Source organism: Pan paniscus, chromosome 10, assembly GCF_029289425.2.
Source record: "Pan paniscus chromosome 10, NHGRI_mPanPan1-v2.0_pri, whole genome shotgun sequence".
NCBI lineage: Eukaryota > Metazoa > Chordata > Mammalia > Primates > Hominidae > Pan > Pan paniscus.
Genome location: NC_073259.2, coordinates 111,878,309 through 111,894,622, shown reverse-complemented (window position 1 = coordinate 111,894,622; position 16,314 = coordinate 111,878,309). Strand labels below are relative to the sequence as shown.

The 16,314-nt window shown below is 38.3% G+C and overlaps 1 protein-coding gene across 1 annotated transcript in view; it reads left to right on the top strand.

Annotated features, from left to right (window-relative positions):
• NT5DC3 (5'-nucleotidase domain containing 3) overlaps positions 1-16,314 on the top strand; it is a 69,058-nt gene that overhangs the window by 10,168 nt on the left and 42,576 nt on the right. The window contains exon 2 of the mRNA XM_008958011.5: positions 15,925-16,109. Within this exon, the coding sequence (XP_008956259.2) occupies positions 15,925-16,109 (185 nt within the window). The remainder of the gene's footprint in view (positions 1-15,924; positions 16,110-16,314) is intronic.

The window sequence follows — 16,314 nt, the reverse complement described above, 5'->3', positions numbered from 1 at the left end:
CCCAACTGAGAAACTGAGTGATAGTGATCTGGGACTCCTGGTAGAAGCCAGTGCAAACTCTCTGGATAAATAGACCGTAAACCCAGGCCTCCTAGGATTCTCAAGATTAGATCTGAGCTTACAATCCAAAATTTAAAAATACACAAATAAGCCACCATAAGGGAGAACCAGCAGAATCAGCAGACAGCACAATTAATATGAATAGGACTTAAGATATTGGAATTTTTAGGTAAAGAATATACGTAGTGCTATCTATGAGTGTTTGAAACTTTTGGAGAAATAAGAGATGAAATGGAAAATGTGAGCAAAGAATATGAAACTACTAAAATGATCAGACAGGTTTTAAAAAGAACCAAATAGAAATTTTAGAAATTAAAGTTTCAATCTTTAAAATTAAAAGTTTAGTGGAATGATTTTAATTGGCAGATTAGAAAAAGAAGAAAAAAGAATTAGTGGTCTGGGGGATAACTCTGGGAACATTACCCAGACTATAATATAATCAAAGAGATGGATATTATGAAAACAGTTGACAGACTGATAGCGTGAGAAGTCAAACATATGTCTAATTGGAGTTCCAGCAGGAGAGATTGGGAAATGGGGGAGAGAAAACACTCAAAGGAAAAATTGCTGAGAGTTTTCCAAAACAAATGAAAGACAGAATCCTCAGATTTAGAATGCAAAGCAAATCTCAAGCAGTATGAATAAGAAGTAATATATACAAAAGACAAAGAGAATATCATAAAAGTAGCCACAAAGACCCAAAGGCATAGTAGTTAATAGTATAGACCATGGAGCAACATACCTGGGATCAAATCTTAACTTCACCATTTATAAGCCATGTGACCTTAGGCAAATGATGTCTGTGTGTCTCAGTTTCCTTATATGTAAAATGGGGCTAACAATAATACCTGTCTCCGAGGATTGGTAGGTTTAAATGAGTTAATGTATGTAGAGTTTTTAAAATAGCGCCTATTGCGTAGTAAGTTCCTTGTAAATGTCAACCACGATTATTGATGGTATTATTACTACAAAGGACTAGGAGACTGATAGAGTTTTGAACAGTGATAGCAGACCATTCAAGACAGTAGATCACCTCAAAGTGCTGAGAGAAAAATGTCAATTTAGAATTGTGTATCTAGCTCAATCATTTAAGAAAGAGTGTAAAGAGACCTTTTTTTTTTTTTTCTGATTAAAAGCTAAGAGCTTTACCATCAAGGAACTCACTAAAGGAGGAACTTTTAAAGGATGTATATGTGTCAGGAAAAAAAATCCCAAAGGTCTTAGATGGAAGTGAAAATGGAGAAAAAAGAAATTGGTAGAGATGTGAATAAATCTAAACAAATATTGACAGTGTTGAAATCAGTCCAAAAGTGGGTAGGAGAAAAGGTAAAAGACACAGAAAAAGCAAGAAATAGCATAGAATGTGATGGGGGAAATATTTCCAAATATATTAATAATCATGATAAACTCAGATTAAAAGACAGAACGTCAGATCAGATACAAGAAACATTCCAGCTGGATGCTGTTTATAAGAGATGTACTCCAAAACAAAGATGTAGAAAGGTTGAGATTAATAGAATGGGAAAAGATATCTTGGGTAAATGGTAACCAAAGAAAACCAGCAAGTTATTAATATCAAACAAATATTGAAATGGTATTAAAGGGAAATACATACTATAAGAAAGGTTGCAAACCACAGTTCATGGGCCAGTTGTAGCCTGATGTCTCTTTTTGTATGTTAAGTTTTATTGGAACATAGCCACACCCATTTGTTTCTGGTTCTCCTTTTGTGCTAGGATGTCAGAGCTGAGCAGTTGCAACAGACTATATGCAGAGCCCCAAATATTTACTAACTGACCCTTTATAGAAAACATGTGTTGTCTGCTGAACTAGAACTACAGAAATATACCTACATGGGTGACTCTCACTAGAATAATTTTGAGTAAAAAGGAAAAAGCAAGTATTGCAGGCATATACCAATTACAAAAGGTTTTAAAACACATAAAAATACTATAGATTACTTGTAGGGACACACATGTATGTGGTAAAAGTCTAGAGAAATGCAGGAGAGGCCGGGTGCAGTGGCTTACGCTTGTAATCCCAGCACTTTGGAAGGCCAAAGTGGGCAGATCACTTGAGGCCAGGAGTTCAAGACCAGCCTGGCCAACATGGTGAAACCCTGTCTCTACTAAAAATACGAAAATTAACCGGGCATGGTGGTGCATACCTGTAATCCCAGCTACTTGGGAGGCCGAGGCAGGAGGATCACTTGAAACTGTGTGGCGGAGTGTTGCAGTGAGCTGAGATCACACCACTGCACTCCAGCCTGGGCAACAGAGTGAGACTCCGTCTCCAAAAAGAAAAAATGCAAGAGAGTGGTAAACACCGAAATCTGGGTAGTGGTAATGTCAGAGGCAGGAGGAGCCTGCAGGTGAGGGTGGAAGGGATTTTATATCCCACTTGGATGGTAGGGATGTGGGTGTTCTTTGTATTATCTTGACCTTTCTTTATGTCTTAGAAATAGCAGGATATATTCTTTAAAAGTCTTCCCCATAGTTTAGGCATATGATGTTGATCCTGTGGTCGTACAAGAAAGTAGTAAAAAGATTTAAAGGAGAAACATGCCACATCATAACTTTCACATTTTCAGATAGGAAAGAAATGCCTGAAATAGGAGAACCTAAGACTCTGGCCAGTGGAGGGGCCTCTGGAGGTCATAGAGTTCAGTCCTCTGCTGGAAGAAGGAATCCCTTTTTCCATAGACTTTATTAGTGGCCATCTGGCATCTGTTTGAGCTTGTTGTGTGATCACAAGGCTGCCCATTTTATTTTGGATGGCTAAGTCACAGAGAGTACTTTTGATTCCCCTTCCATATGATAGTTGCTTAAATATGAAGGTGGTGATCATGCATCATCACTGCAACTCGCCTTTGATTTGATCATTTTGGAAGCTCAACTTTGCTTTCACTCTAGTTTGTCAATATCCCTTTGAAAGTGAACCATTTGTTCCTGACCATGTGTGGTCTGACTGGTTCATGGTGGAGGGAAGCAACTGGCTCTTCCTTGGTGAACAAACACTGTACTTCTGTAACTTTAAAAGTTAATTCGTGTTCAGTTTGTGGTCAGCCAAATCCTGACTTTGTCCTTCTTGTATTGACATGATGTAATTTTAGAGAAGGAAAATAAAAGCTTTAAAAAAATCTTCTTTGCAAATAAGTACTTAGAAGACAATGATAGAATTCTATTATTTTTTAAAAGTCAAATACTACATGTTATATCTAGGAGAATGCAGAGAGAAAGAGAGGCTAGCTGATTGATCAAGCTGGGTTTTATAGGAAATTTTTATACTTTAAAGGATTGGTCCTTAATTTGAGTAACTCTTTTTCACTTCACTAGGGTTTTGAGGAACTGTTTCATGATAAGTTAATTGATAAGGTAATGATGTATAAACCTGAATATAATTTTAATTTGTATGTAGAGACGCAACTCTCTGCATAGACTGTAATATTTTGTTCTCATTCGAGCAGAAAAATCTACTTGAGAAACACTACTAGTGAATATTAATCCTTAGCTAAGGTAGCAGACCTTTCAAACGTTTTGCCCTCAGTACTCTTTTATACACTTTAAATTATTGAAGATCCTAGAGTTTCGGTTTATAGATTAGTCTCAAGTAGACTTTTAAATAATGTATTCTGCCCTTATGTTGATAGTGATTGTATTAGAAATTAAAACCCAGAGAATTTTAAGATATGTATTTATTGATTCATTTAATTAATTTATTTTTTAAATAAATTCCCAGGCTGAATTTATTTAAAATTCTGACTCTGACTCCCAGGCTGAAGTGCAATGGCATGATCACAGCTCACTGTAACCTCCATCTCCTGGGTTCAAGCAATTCTCCTGCCTCAGCTTCCCGAGTAGCTGGGATTACAGGTGTGTTCTACCACACCCAGCTAATTTTTTGTATTTATAGTAGAGACAGGGTTTCACCACGTTGGCCAGGCTGGTCTTGAACTTCTGACCTCAGGTGATCCGCCTACCTTGGCCTCCCAAAGTGCTGGGATTACAGGCATGAGCCACCACGCCTGGGCATATGTATTTATTGATTCATTTAAAATACCAGTCTGTTAACTGTCAACATAAATTTTCATAAAATGCGATTTATGAAAAATGACTATTATCCAAAATAAAAGAAATTTAGAAGAATGTCATGGTTTTATATTTGTGCAAAGTTCTGCGGTGTCTGGATTAATAGATTCTCAAATCTGATTCTGTCTATTGCAGTATCCTCTGGCAAAAGAGGTGAGAGTGAAAAAGGCAGATTGTCTCTGAATTTTCATTGCTTCTGTAACAAATTACCACAAATTAGTGATTGACAACAGTACAATATATTGTCTTCATAGTTCTGGAAGTTAAAAGTCTGACATAGATCTCACTGGGGTAAAATCAAGGTGTTGCAGGACTGCATTTCTTTCTGGAGGTTCTGGGGGAGACAGTTTTCTTAAGCTTTTCAGTTTCTAGAGGCTCCCCACATTGTTTGTAGCCCCTTGCATTTTCAAAGCCAGCAATGGCTTTCTGAGTCTTTCTCAAATCACATCCCTCTCACACTGAATCTTCTGCCCTCCTTTTCCACACTTAAGGACCCTTGTGATTACATTGGGTCCACCTGGATAATCCAGGCTAATAACTTTATTTGAAAGTCAGCTGATACCAATCTTAATCCATCTGCAACCTTAATTCTCCCTTGCCATGTAAGGTAACATATTCACAGGTTCTAGGGATTAGGACATGGACATCTTTGGAGAGCCATTATTCTGTCTGCCACATCTTACTATGAGAATAGTTTTGATCTCAAAGATTCCCTGGAGAGGAGGTTGGGGAGGTTTCCCAGATTATGCTGGTAACTACTGATCTAGGAAAACTTATTTGTTGAATGAATGAATAGAAAAAAGAAGGGACTGACAGTTACGAAGCACCTACTTTGAGCCAAGCACTGTGCCAAACATTTGACCTGCCTTGTAATGTTTAATGGCTGTGTGACTTTGGGCCAGCTGCTGCTTAGCCTTATTTTCCCCATCTGCATATGAGGGATTGTAGTATTTACTTCATGGAGTTCTTGGGACATTAATTGAGGTGATGAATGAGAAGAACCTGGTGCACAGCATGTGGATGGCATTTATATAGGCATACGTATTTCTTTTCTACTTCCTGTATATTCTAATGAAAAATTTTTGAGTTTGCCTATTTTTTGATCATTCGACATGGCTCTCTTCTCTTCGATAGGGTCTTGCTCTGTTTCCTAGGCTACAGTGCAGTGGCACAGTCAAGCTCATTGCAGCCTTGAACTCCTGGGCTCAAGGGATCCTTCTATCTCAGCCTCCCAATTAGCTACCTGTGCCTGGCTACTTTTAAAATTTTTTTGTAGAGACAGAGTTTTGATTTGCTCTGCAGGCTGGTCTTGAACTCCTGGCTTCAAGCCATCCTTCTGTCTTGGCCTCCCAAAGCGTTGGGATTACAAGTGTGAGCCACTGTGCCATGCACAATTTTCTTTTTCTAAGGACTTTTTCCCCTGAAGCTGAATGTACTTTTCTTTTTGATCAGTTCTGTTGATTTTTTTAAAGATTTTTTTTAAAGATTAGGTTGTCATTAAACCATTACTATATTTAATTTTATTTCAAATGTAGTTGTATGTAGTTTTATTTTTGTAACTTCAAGAAGTGTGATGGATTTCTGTGGAGTAGTCAAAATACAGATATTACTTACAGGGTAATAAGAGGTATAATTTTAACTTTTGGTGGGAGTAGTATAAATGTCATGTGCATTATTAATTAGTCAGATGAGTAATTGTATTTGTCATGGATTGCTTCTCCTTGGAGACGATGCAAAATATATAAACTAATGGAAAAATGAATGTTTCTTCTTAGATTATCAGACACAATAAAACTGACTCTTGAATTGCCTCTTCCCGGGGGGGCATGCCCAGCCCCATGCCAAGTTCCTCTGTCTTGCATCAGTGTGATGTTTGTTGGTCTTCCCCACTGCCTGTGATATTGCTCTGTATTTATAATCCCCATGTGGCGCCCTGTGCACTGTCTGGCACATTGTAGATATGGTAAGTGCTTATTGAAAAGGATTTCCTATGGATCTAGTAAATGAGAAAACCAATTTACAAGGATACTACAGGTTGTATGATCTCACTGATGTAAAATTCTAGCAAATGCAAAGGAATCTTACCAAAAGAAAATGAGTAGTGGCCTGGGGCTGGGCAGGGGTGGAGGGAGGGTGGGCTGGAATTTAAGGGAATGTGAGGAAAGGCTAGGGGGGTGTTAGGTGCTCATTGCCTTTATTGTGTTGATGGCATCACAGATGTCTCTGCAGCATATGTCAAACCCCATCAAACTGTATACTTTATGTACAATTTATTATATTGCACCTCAATAAAACTATAAAGTGAAAATACAGAAATAAGAGAAGGACTCCAGTTTAGCCTGGCTTGAATCTGGTACCCACCTCAGGAGTGGCCCAGCGTGAGTCAGGTGTTCTGCCCTGGACCAGCAGCTGTGACTGGAGGGGCAGATCCCAGAAGAAACTGGAGAAGAGTCACTTCTTACATAAGGATTGGAGCATGCTGGGCGGGTAACCCTATCAGTGTTCACTTTCACTGTGGAAAGGATACCTTGGGCATTTTGTTTCGTCTCAACATCTGCCATTGGACTATTGCAGAAGTAAAAATGACTTAAAACAGAGTGGTTATTAGAGATACTGGAGAAAACAGTTTCTGGGTAAAAATTTAAATCTCTTTAAGGTCTAACAGTTACACACTCTTAAGAATTGTCGTCTCAACCTTGGCCTTCAAAGTCACACTTTCTATTCAACTGTTTCCTTTATTGTAATGAATTATTAGCAGAAAGGATATTAAGTGGACACAACTATATCAAATAACATTTGTTGGCACTAAGTGTAACATACCAAAACATAAACAAATGTGAGATGGCATTATGATCAACTTGTTCCCTAGCATATCAGAAGAGGTTCACATGTTTCAACCATTAATAGCAGAACTGACTTTACTGCCCTGTGCCTAGCCTGACTGGGCAGAAGGAAGTTGGAACTTGGTGAAAGTTACTAGGAGATAAATCACCTGAATTAGAGTGTCTTTTTCTTGTCATTTTCACTGGCAGTTACGGATGTGAAGTTTAAAAGTTTAAAATTTGGATATAGGACCTTGAGTTCACCTGTAGTGGAGATAATGGAAAGGGTAAATACTGCCTCAGTGTAGAAACGAAAAATGCCTATGCTTATTTTCACATTTCCAATCCATAGGTATACTTTTAAAAGAAATTTTGAAACCTTGATGTTTTCAATCTACATGTGAACTTTTAAAGGAGAATTTGAAGCCATGTTAAATAAATATGAAATCTTAAAGTATTTGGAATATCTGGGAGTATTCTTGAAGTATATGAATATTATGAAATATAAACAGAAGTTGAGATTTGGTCCAATTAGGGAAAAGCAAATTAAAAAAAAACCCAGAAAACAAACCAAAAAAATGCTCTGTTTTGTTGATTTAGGAACATAGAAATAGATATTTAAAATGTGACCTCGAGCTGTTAATTTCATCTTCATTTTCCTCTGTGAAATGGGTGTAATAGTGTCTTGCATTAAGTGAGGTCGTGTACTTCTTAGTGCCTGGTATATAGTAAATGCACATAATTATTATCCACTAGATTAACTTTTTGGTTGACTGAGCACTGGGGAGATTCACAGAAAGCCTCGTGGTACATGGAGGGTAGCGGAGAATGGAGGCTTTTTCTCTGTTTTTTTTTTTTTTTTTGTAACTTCTAAAATTCTCCAGGAAATTTTTCACCTCTTCCATTTCTTCTTCAGGGACTTCTGATGTGTATATTCTTTTTTTTTTAGAAAAACAGCTTGAAATCTAGGACATATACCAAAAATAAAAATCATAACTAAAGAAAAATGCCATCTTAGTGTCTCTGGGATTGTGATTTGCTTTATCAATACAATTGAACTTTTAAGGATTTTCAAGTGTATCTCACCTTCTCTGATCATATTCTTGCTAACATAGTTGGGTTTCTGAGTTCAAATATCTGAGATGTACGTTTGGGCCTCCAAATGGAGCATGTTTTCCCCCAGTTTTTGCTTTATTAATATCAATGCAACAAAATGTTTGCATATAAATCTTTACCTATATCTCTATTTCCTTAGTATAGATTCCTGGAAAGGGAATTACTGGGTCAAAGGGTATGAATATTTTTAACAGACTCTTGATACATATTGCCAAGCTGTTTTCTAGAAAGCTTGTTCTGATTTATATTCTTAAACAGCAAGGAGTGAAGCTGCCCAGGTCCTGGCACCAGATTCCGTTATTACAGACAAAACAAGAATAGAACACCCCCAAAACAACACACACAGATAGCACTACCACTAGCAGCAGAAACACTGCTGCAATCTGACAAGAGGAAAATGACTTCTTACTTTATTTCTTAGCCAAATAACACATGCTTATTATAGAAAACCATGTAAATGAAATAAAGACAGTAGAGACATTTGCATTTCCACCTGTTGAGACACCTACTGTTAACTGTGTTTACTTGTTTTAATTTGCTTTTTTTTGGTAATTCGAGTGGTTGAACATTTAGTTTACCAGCTATTTAATTTCCTTTTGTATGGATTTTTAAAATATTAAGAATACTAGACCATTGCTGTTTGTCTTTTCAATTTTTTGGTCTAGTATACTCACCTCTTTCCCCAAATTGTTGTTTTCATATTTTTAGATGCATAGGTGTTAAAAAATCTTATGTTGCAAATCTGTCAATAGTTTTCTTCGTGATTTATTCTGTTGCTTTTTTTTAACATTTGGAAAGTTATGTTTTATTCAGAGATGAAATAAATGGTATATATTCTTGTTTTTAATGTTCAAAAATTTTAAACTCTGACTCACGTTTCTTTTTCTACCTTTTTAATGTTTAAAATTTTTAAACTCTGACTCACATGGTGTTTTGTTTTATAGCATAATTTGAAGGAAAGTCTTACTTGACATTCTTTTCACATAGCTGATTGGTGTTTATGCATAGACATTAGACAGAGACAGAATATTCCAGGCAGATGTAACTCTGGTCAGTATTCAGCTACAGCATATGTTGGAGAACACAGAGCAGTGGATGACCCATCTTGTTGAAAGTAGGGCATGGGAAGGAGAATTTAAGATTGGAGAAATGGATTAAAGTATACATTGGGAATGCCTTTGATAACCAGGTTAAAAAGTTAAAAATTTATCATCAGAAGTTTGAGTGGCTGAATTTTCTTAAAATAAACTTTTTTAGAATTCCTTCGGATGTAAGCAATAGAAAACTTAACTCTTTCCCATTGACATCGTTTCCAGGTTCCTAGCAGTGGCCCCTCACATCTCCAGATTTATGTTCTCTTAAATCTACCTTTGGAAGAAAAGAGTGCCTCTTCCCTGAAATTCCCTTACAAATCCAGAAATTGACCTGATTGGACTTATTGGTTCACTTTGGCTGTAGAGAAAGTATGATGATTGGCTGGAGGGGATCCCATGTCTGCCTCAAACTAGTCAGCATTCTTAAGGGAATTCAGGTGCTCTGTTAGGCCAGGCCTGGGTTACATGCCCTCCTTCTGGAGTCAGGAGTGGAACCCCATGGGACCATATAGTTTGAATGTTGGGGAGGAGAGGTTTCCCAACAAAATCATGGTATTGAAGGTATATCAGTGAGGTTAGGCTAGGTTATGCTGCAGTGACAAGCAACACCAAAATCCCAGTGGCTTATTACAGACAGCTATAACAAAGCCTATTTCTCACTCATGCAGAGTCTACTGGGGGACCCCCACAACTCTGCAGGGCAGTCAGCTCCACGTGGTGGCTTAGCCTTCCAGCCTCCACTTCATGTTGTAGTGTCTGTATCATATCTCCATAATAGGCACGGTAGGAGAAGGGAGTGTGCCCAGCTCTAGAAGTGACACATGTCTCTTCTGCCTGTGATCTGTTGCGACCAGAGCTGGCCAGAGTCAGGAGTGAGAAGTGGAGGGAGGATTATGATTCTCCCCATGTGTCTGGAAAGTGGAGCCAACTGGATGGGAGCAAGTATGAGATGGCACAGCCACACTGGAGGGGCCCAGACACCCAGTGCCCACAGCCATCGCTTACCACAGGCAGCCTTTGGGACCTCGGTTTGTCAGATCCATCCTTTGCACCCTCCTGTCTTTATCTGACTGGTTCCTGGGATAACGATGAGAGCAAGTAATGCATTTGGTAAACTTTTAGAGCTCTCCAGTACTGTGTGCCTAAGGCCTGAGTGACAGGCACATCATATTTTTTAAAACATTAAGAATAAATATTCATTGACATCAATCAGGCCATGAATTTCTGCTTGGTGTTGTCTCCACACACTGCTCTGTGACAGCTCTAGGCCTGTACTAAGGGAGAGTCATTTAGCATTTCTGAGCATTAAAGAAGACAAAGTACTTGGCAAAAATTGTACTTTCCAAGCTCACATCTTTACACAGCTTAAAAATGTTTCCTTGAATAAGTGGAAAGTGTCTGACTTCTGTACCAGAATGAGGTTCTGCCTTCTTTCATATTCTCTCTCTCTCAACAGTAATGATAAAATTTAGACAAGAAATGGTATTTTTCTGTGATGGCCTTAAAAAAGCAAAACAAAATGGAGCAGCCACTATGGAAAACAGTAGGGCAGTTCCTAAAACAATGAAAAATAGGATTACCATATGATTCAAGAATTCCCCTTTTAGGTATGCACCCAAAAAGATTGAAAACGAGGATTTGAACAGATACTTGTATGTTCATAGCAGCATTATTCATAACAGCCAGAAGGTAGAAGCAACCCAATGGCCTGTTGATTGACAAATGGATAAACAAAAGGTGGTTTATGTCTGCAATGGACTGTACAGCCTTAGGAAGGAGAGGCTGACATATGCTACACCATGGATGAACCTTGAGGTCATTATGCAAAAAGACAAAGACCATATGACTCCACTTCTATGAGGTTCCTAGAATAGTCAGATTCATAGAGACAGAAAGTGGAGCGGTAGTTGCCGGGAAAGCTGGGGTGAATGAGGAGTTGTTTAATGGGTACAGTTTCAGTTTTGCAAGAAGAAAAGAATTCTGGAGCTGGATGGTGGTGATGGTTGCACAAGGTGAATGTGCTTAATACCACTGAATTGCACTCTTAGCAATGGTTAACATGGTAAACTTTATGTAATGTATATTTTGCCACAATAAAAAACACAAAAAACCAGAACCAAAACAGAAAGCTTACCAGTTTTTCCTATAGGTTTTTCACCACATTTCCCAGTGCTCTGTGGGATAAGCAGACGAAAAGCTGGAAGCTGCTGAAAACTGGAAGTGCCAGGGGCCTCCCAGCTTGCCACACTGTGTGCTGGAGGGTGCACAGCTCCCAGCTCAGAGTGGCTTGCGTTGGAACTGAGTTTTGCTCAAGCTGTGGCCACAGCAACAGAGCTGTCTCTCCATTTCTTTGTACTGATTTATAGTCTTGCTGTCATCATCCACTATGTACAAAGGAATTCACTTTCTAAGTTGGTACCCACTCTTGTTTCTCCTTTGAGAAAGTGCATAAGTGACTAGTCAAGAGGCATTCAGTTTATACTTTAGAGTCTAAAGTTTAGCCAGACTGTTTCTGTTTTTGTGAGTGGTTGGCGTTCTTTTCTTTTGCTTTGTAATTATTCATGTTTGTTCTTAACTTTGCTTCCTAAAGTTTGCACGGGGTGCCAAGATCCCTTTAAGATGCTGCTCCTCGTGTTCAAGGATGACACTTTAAACATCCAGGCTTTCAGGTGATGGTGTCATGTGATGTACGTGTCTCAGGCTTTCACTCCCACAGGGGAATTCCCATGCAGCTTTTGGAGATGTGCTGACCAGTCACGATTTTTTTATCATAGTAGTTTTTCCTTGAGGGCTTCACATAGTCTTCTGAGGTAGCAGGAAGGGAGGGAGACTTTCTTGCCAACACCATTTCTAAATATAAACTTCTAATTAAGCAGGCTGTTTGAACCTCCTTTGGAAAGGTCATTTGTGAAAGTGGAGCTTTTGGTCATTCTGTAAGCGATTCCCCTTCACTTGCATCATATGGACGATGCCATGTGGTCATATTCAGAAAATATCATCAGCAATGGCCCATTGATTTATATAAGGCCAGAGGATCTTCGGTATTAGATATCAAAGAGCTTAGGTCTGCCAGCTTCTCCTCTTCCCTAGAACCAGTTCTTGTGAACTACCTGCCTCTAAGTTTCTTAAATGTCTGCAACAGATATGTCTTATTGGCAAAATAAAAATGAAAGCCATGGTTGTTGTGGCTGGGTGCAGTGGCTCAAGCCGGTAACCCCAACACTTTGGGAGATGGAGGCAGGCGGATCACCTGAGGTCAGGAGTTTGAGACTAGCCTGGCCAACATGGTGAAACCCTGTCTTTACTAAAAATACAAAAATTAGCCAGGCGTGGTGGCACACACCTGTAATCTCAGCTACTTGGGAGGCAGAGGCAGGAGAATTGCTTGAACTTGGGAGGTGGAGGTTGCAGTGAGCTGGCATTGTACCACTGCACTCTGGCCTGGGTGACAGAGCGAGACTTCATTAAAAAAAAAAAAAAAAAGCCATGGTTGTTATCTCATTGATTTTGATGAAAGAAAAACCAATAAAGAAATGGAACTGTCAGTGAATCGACTGTTTGGGTTTTCAGTAGGCTCAGTCACATCTAGATTGTCAGTGTGAGTGAAATTAATTTATTGGTTCATACATGCGCCTTCATAATGACCTGGAAATTCTGTGTAGGGATATAAAGGCTTGGTTTTAATAAACTAGATGCAGTGTGGGAACTTAATTGGGAGCCATGAATAGGCTTTAGGGGATGAATCCCATGAAATTTTCTGCAAAATCTGCACATGCATGGAGAGGATTCCGTAGCTTCTGTTAGGTTTTGAGAGGGATTCAGATCTCAAAGCTGTTAAGGAGCCTTGTGAAATGCTCAGAATACCTCACTGTGGCTGGGTTGGTCCCTGCCTGGGGCCTCAGTGCCGTGACTGGAGCTGTTACTATGCAAGAGGAATGCTTCTTGAACGTTTCAGGTGGCTTTTTAGAGTGAATGAGTATATTATGTGCCATTCATAGTCAGAAAGAAGTGAGTAGAAAGGAAAGGGGAAGCTCAGAAATGATGGATTGACTTTCTTTTATTTTAGGAAAAAATGCACCTGAAAGGGAGTTAAGAACATAGATTCTGGAGCCAAACTTCCCAGGTTCAAATCCCAGCCCTGCCATTTGGTGCTGGTGTATCCTTAGCAAATAAAGTAATTTCCATGCGTCTCTAGTGTCTTCGTTTGTGAAATGGGGATAAAGTAGTATTTGCTTTCTAAGGTTGTGGGAAGGATTAAATGAGAGAATGTAAAGTCTTCTTGATAGCATGTGGTACATGGTAAGTGCTTAATAAATATTAGCTGTTATAATAGAGTCAGGTGGTTGTCCTTAGTAATGTGAAAAGTAGTAAAATATGGACAGTTCAGGTTTTATGTACATGTACCTATCTCCAAAAAGTCACCTGCCTTCAGCATTTGTCTGCCTTTGAGTCATTTCAAGAAAATTTTGGTGCATAAACATCATAAAAGGTGAAAAAAAAAACTGTCATATATAATTTTAGCAAAATAGGATAGTCTTTTGTCATAAAAAATTGGATGATTGTGTTTGTCCTGTTAAATGATTAATCTGATGAGAATATCACATTTTTTTGTCTTTTGAAATATATTGCTCAGTCTTTGATCCTGAATTTCATCTAGGATATGGTCATGGAGGCCTCGTCATCTGAGATGTCACCCTTATGATCAGTTTCTCCATCATTATTAGGCCTAGAGAACTGCTGTCTCTCTCTGCATTCACCTCCTGGCACATCTGATAACTGTGAGATGTCTTGCCCTGTTAGCTTTCTTTTTTTTTTTTTCTTTTTGCTGTTATGGATGGAAAATGAAAAACTGATTTCTCAACAGTGTTCCATGAAAGCAAAAAAAAAAAAAAAAAAAAAAGAAAAAAGACTGCAAAGATGGTATCTTCAAACTTCTTTTATACCTTCTTGAAAGTGATGCAGTTCTTTGCGCAGTGCCATGAGAACTGAAGGATGATGTCATAGTGATGACTTATTTCACTACTGCACTATCTTAAGTAATTTCTTATTCTCCTGCTTTCTTAATTTAGTCTTTTAAAAAATCATAGGTGGCAATAATTGAGAGGTAATGATGAAATAATTCTAATAATAAAGCATTTCAGCATACTGGAAAAATAAGATCACCAACATCCTCTATCACATCTTAGATTTTTTAAAAGGGTCCAGTGGACTCATGGAAATTGTAAAGTAGAATGAATTTTTGAAAGGCTTCCAAGAAAAAAATAGAAATCATGAAGTAGCAGTCCTTACAAATAGTTAGAACTGCTCAAAAAAGAAACCCAAACCTAACATCCAGTGGACCCTGATGGTAGAAGGTAGTCACACGTCTACAAACCCATCTGAAGGAAATCATCTGAAAGGCGAAGATTAACACATGAAGGTGCTCATTGCAGTGTTATTTTTATTAAGTAGGAAAAAACTTAAATGTGTAACATAGAGTACAGGTTGGACATACCTGATCTGAAAATCTAAAATCCACAATGCTCCAAAATCTCAAACTTTTGCATGCTGACATGATGGTCCAATCACTCATTGGAGCATTTTGAATTTCGGACTTTTTGATTAGGGAGCCACGATTGGTAGGTATAATGCAGATATTCCAAAATATGAAAAAATCCTATATCCAAAATGGTTCTGTTCCCAAATGTTTTGGATAAGGGATGCTCAACCTGTAGTAGGTTGATTATGGCACACCAATATATATCAAAGTCTCATGTAATAGTTTGTTCTCAAGAAGTGTAGGATCATGATTGAATATTAAATTTAGTGAGCTCAATGCAAACCTGTAAATATAGTGTGAGGTTAGCTATGTAAAATATATACATAGAAAAATGTTGGCAGCAAATACATAAAATGTCAGTAGTTTTTTTCTGGGTGGTGAGATGATGTATGATATTTAGATTTTGTTAACTATACTTTTACTTTCTAAAATCTGCAAATGTATTTTTTAAACAAATCTTTTTTGTGATGTTGAAGCAAATGTTCTTTTCGGTAGCAAATGTTCTTTTATTGAGGAATAATTTATATACCATACAATTCACCCTTTTAAAGTCTCCCATTCAGTGGTTTTTAGTACATTCACAAGAGGTGTTCAACCATCACCATTGGCCAGGTACAGAGGTGCATGCCTGTAATCCCAGTACTTTGGGAGGCTGAGGTGGGTGGGTTGCTTGAGCCCAGGAGTTTGAGACCAGCCTTGGCAACACAGGGAGACCCTGTCTCTACAAAAATTACAAAAATTAGTAGGGTGTGATGGTGTGTGCCTGTAGTCCCAGCAACTCAGGAAGCTGAGTTGGGTGGATTGCTTGAGCCCTAGAGATTGAGGCTGCAGTGAGCTGTGATTGTGCCACTGCACTCCAGTCTGGTTAACAGAGCGAGACCTTATCTCAATCCCCCAAAACCATCACCACCATCAATTTTAGAACATTTTCATCACCACAAAAAGAAATTCTGTGCCCATTAGCAGTGAGCGGTCCTAGGCAACCATGAATCTCCTTTCTGTGCCTATGGATTTGTCATTTCTGGACATTTCATATGAATAGGATCATGCAACGTGTGGTCTTTTGTGGCTGGCTTCCTTCACCAGCATGTTTTCAAGGTGAAGCAAATCTCTTTTATAGTCTAGTTTACTCATTTTTTTCTTTAGAAATCATACTAACCCTTATTTATTATGTAGTATAATGTATTTTTTTTCTTTATTTCCAGAATTGGTTCCTTCCATTATGAGCAACTTGTTGAATCCAGATGCCATTTTCTCAAACAATGAAATGAGCCTGTCAGACATTGAAATCTATGGCTTCGATTATGATTACACCTTGGTGTTTTATTCAAAGCACCTCCACACGCTGATATTTAATGCTGCACGGGACCTTCTCATCAATGAACACCGGGTAAGATCACAGGGACATTTCAGGCTTCTCCCTCCTCTTTTCCTCTTAGAACAGCCTTGAGCTGACATGACCCCAAGTCTGCCACAGAGAAGTCATTTAATAAATTGTTGCTAAATGAATAAGTAGATTTTGTTCCCTTCCAAGTAACTCTTATCTGGAAGATGATAGTTTTTCTAAAAAAAGTCTTTAGATATCTTTTGGCAAA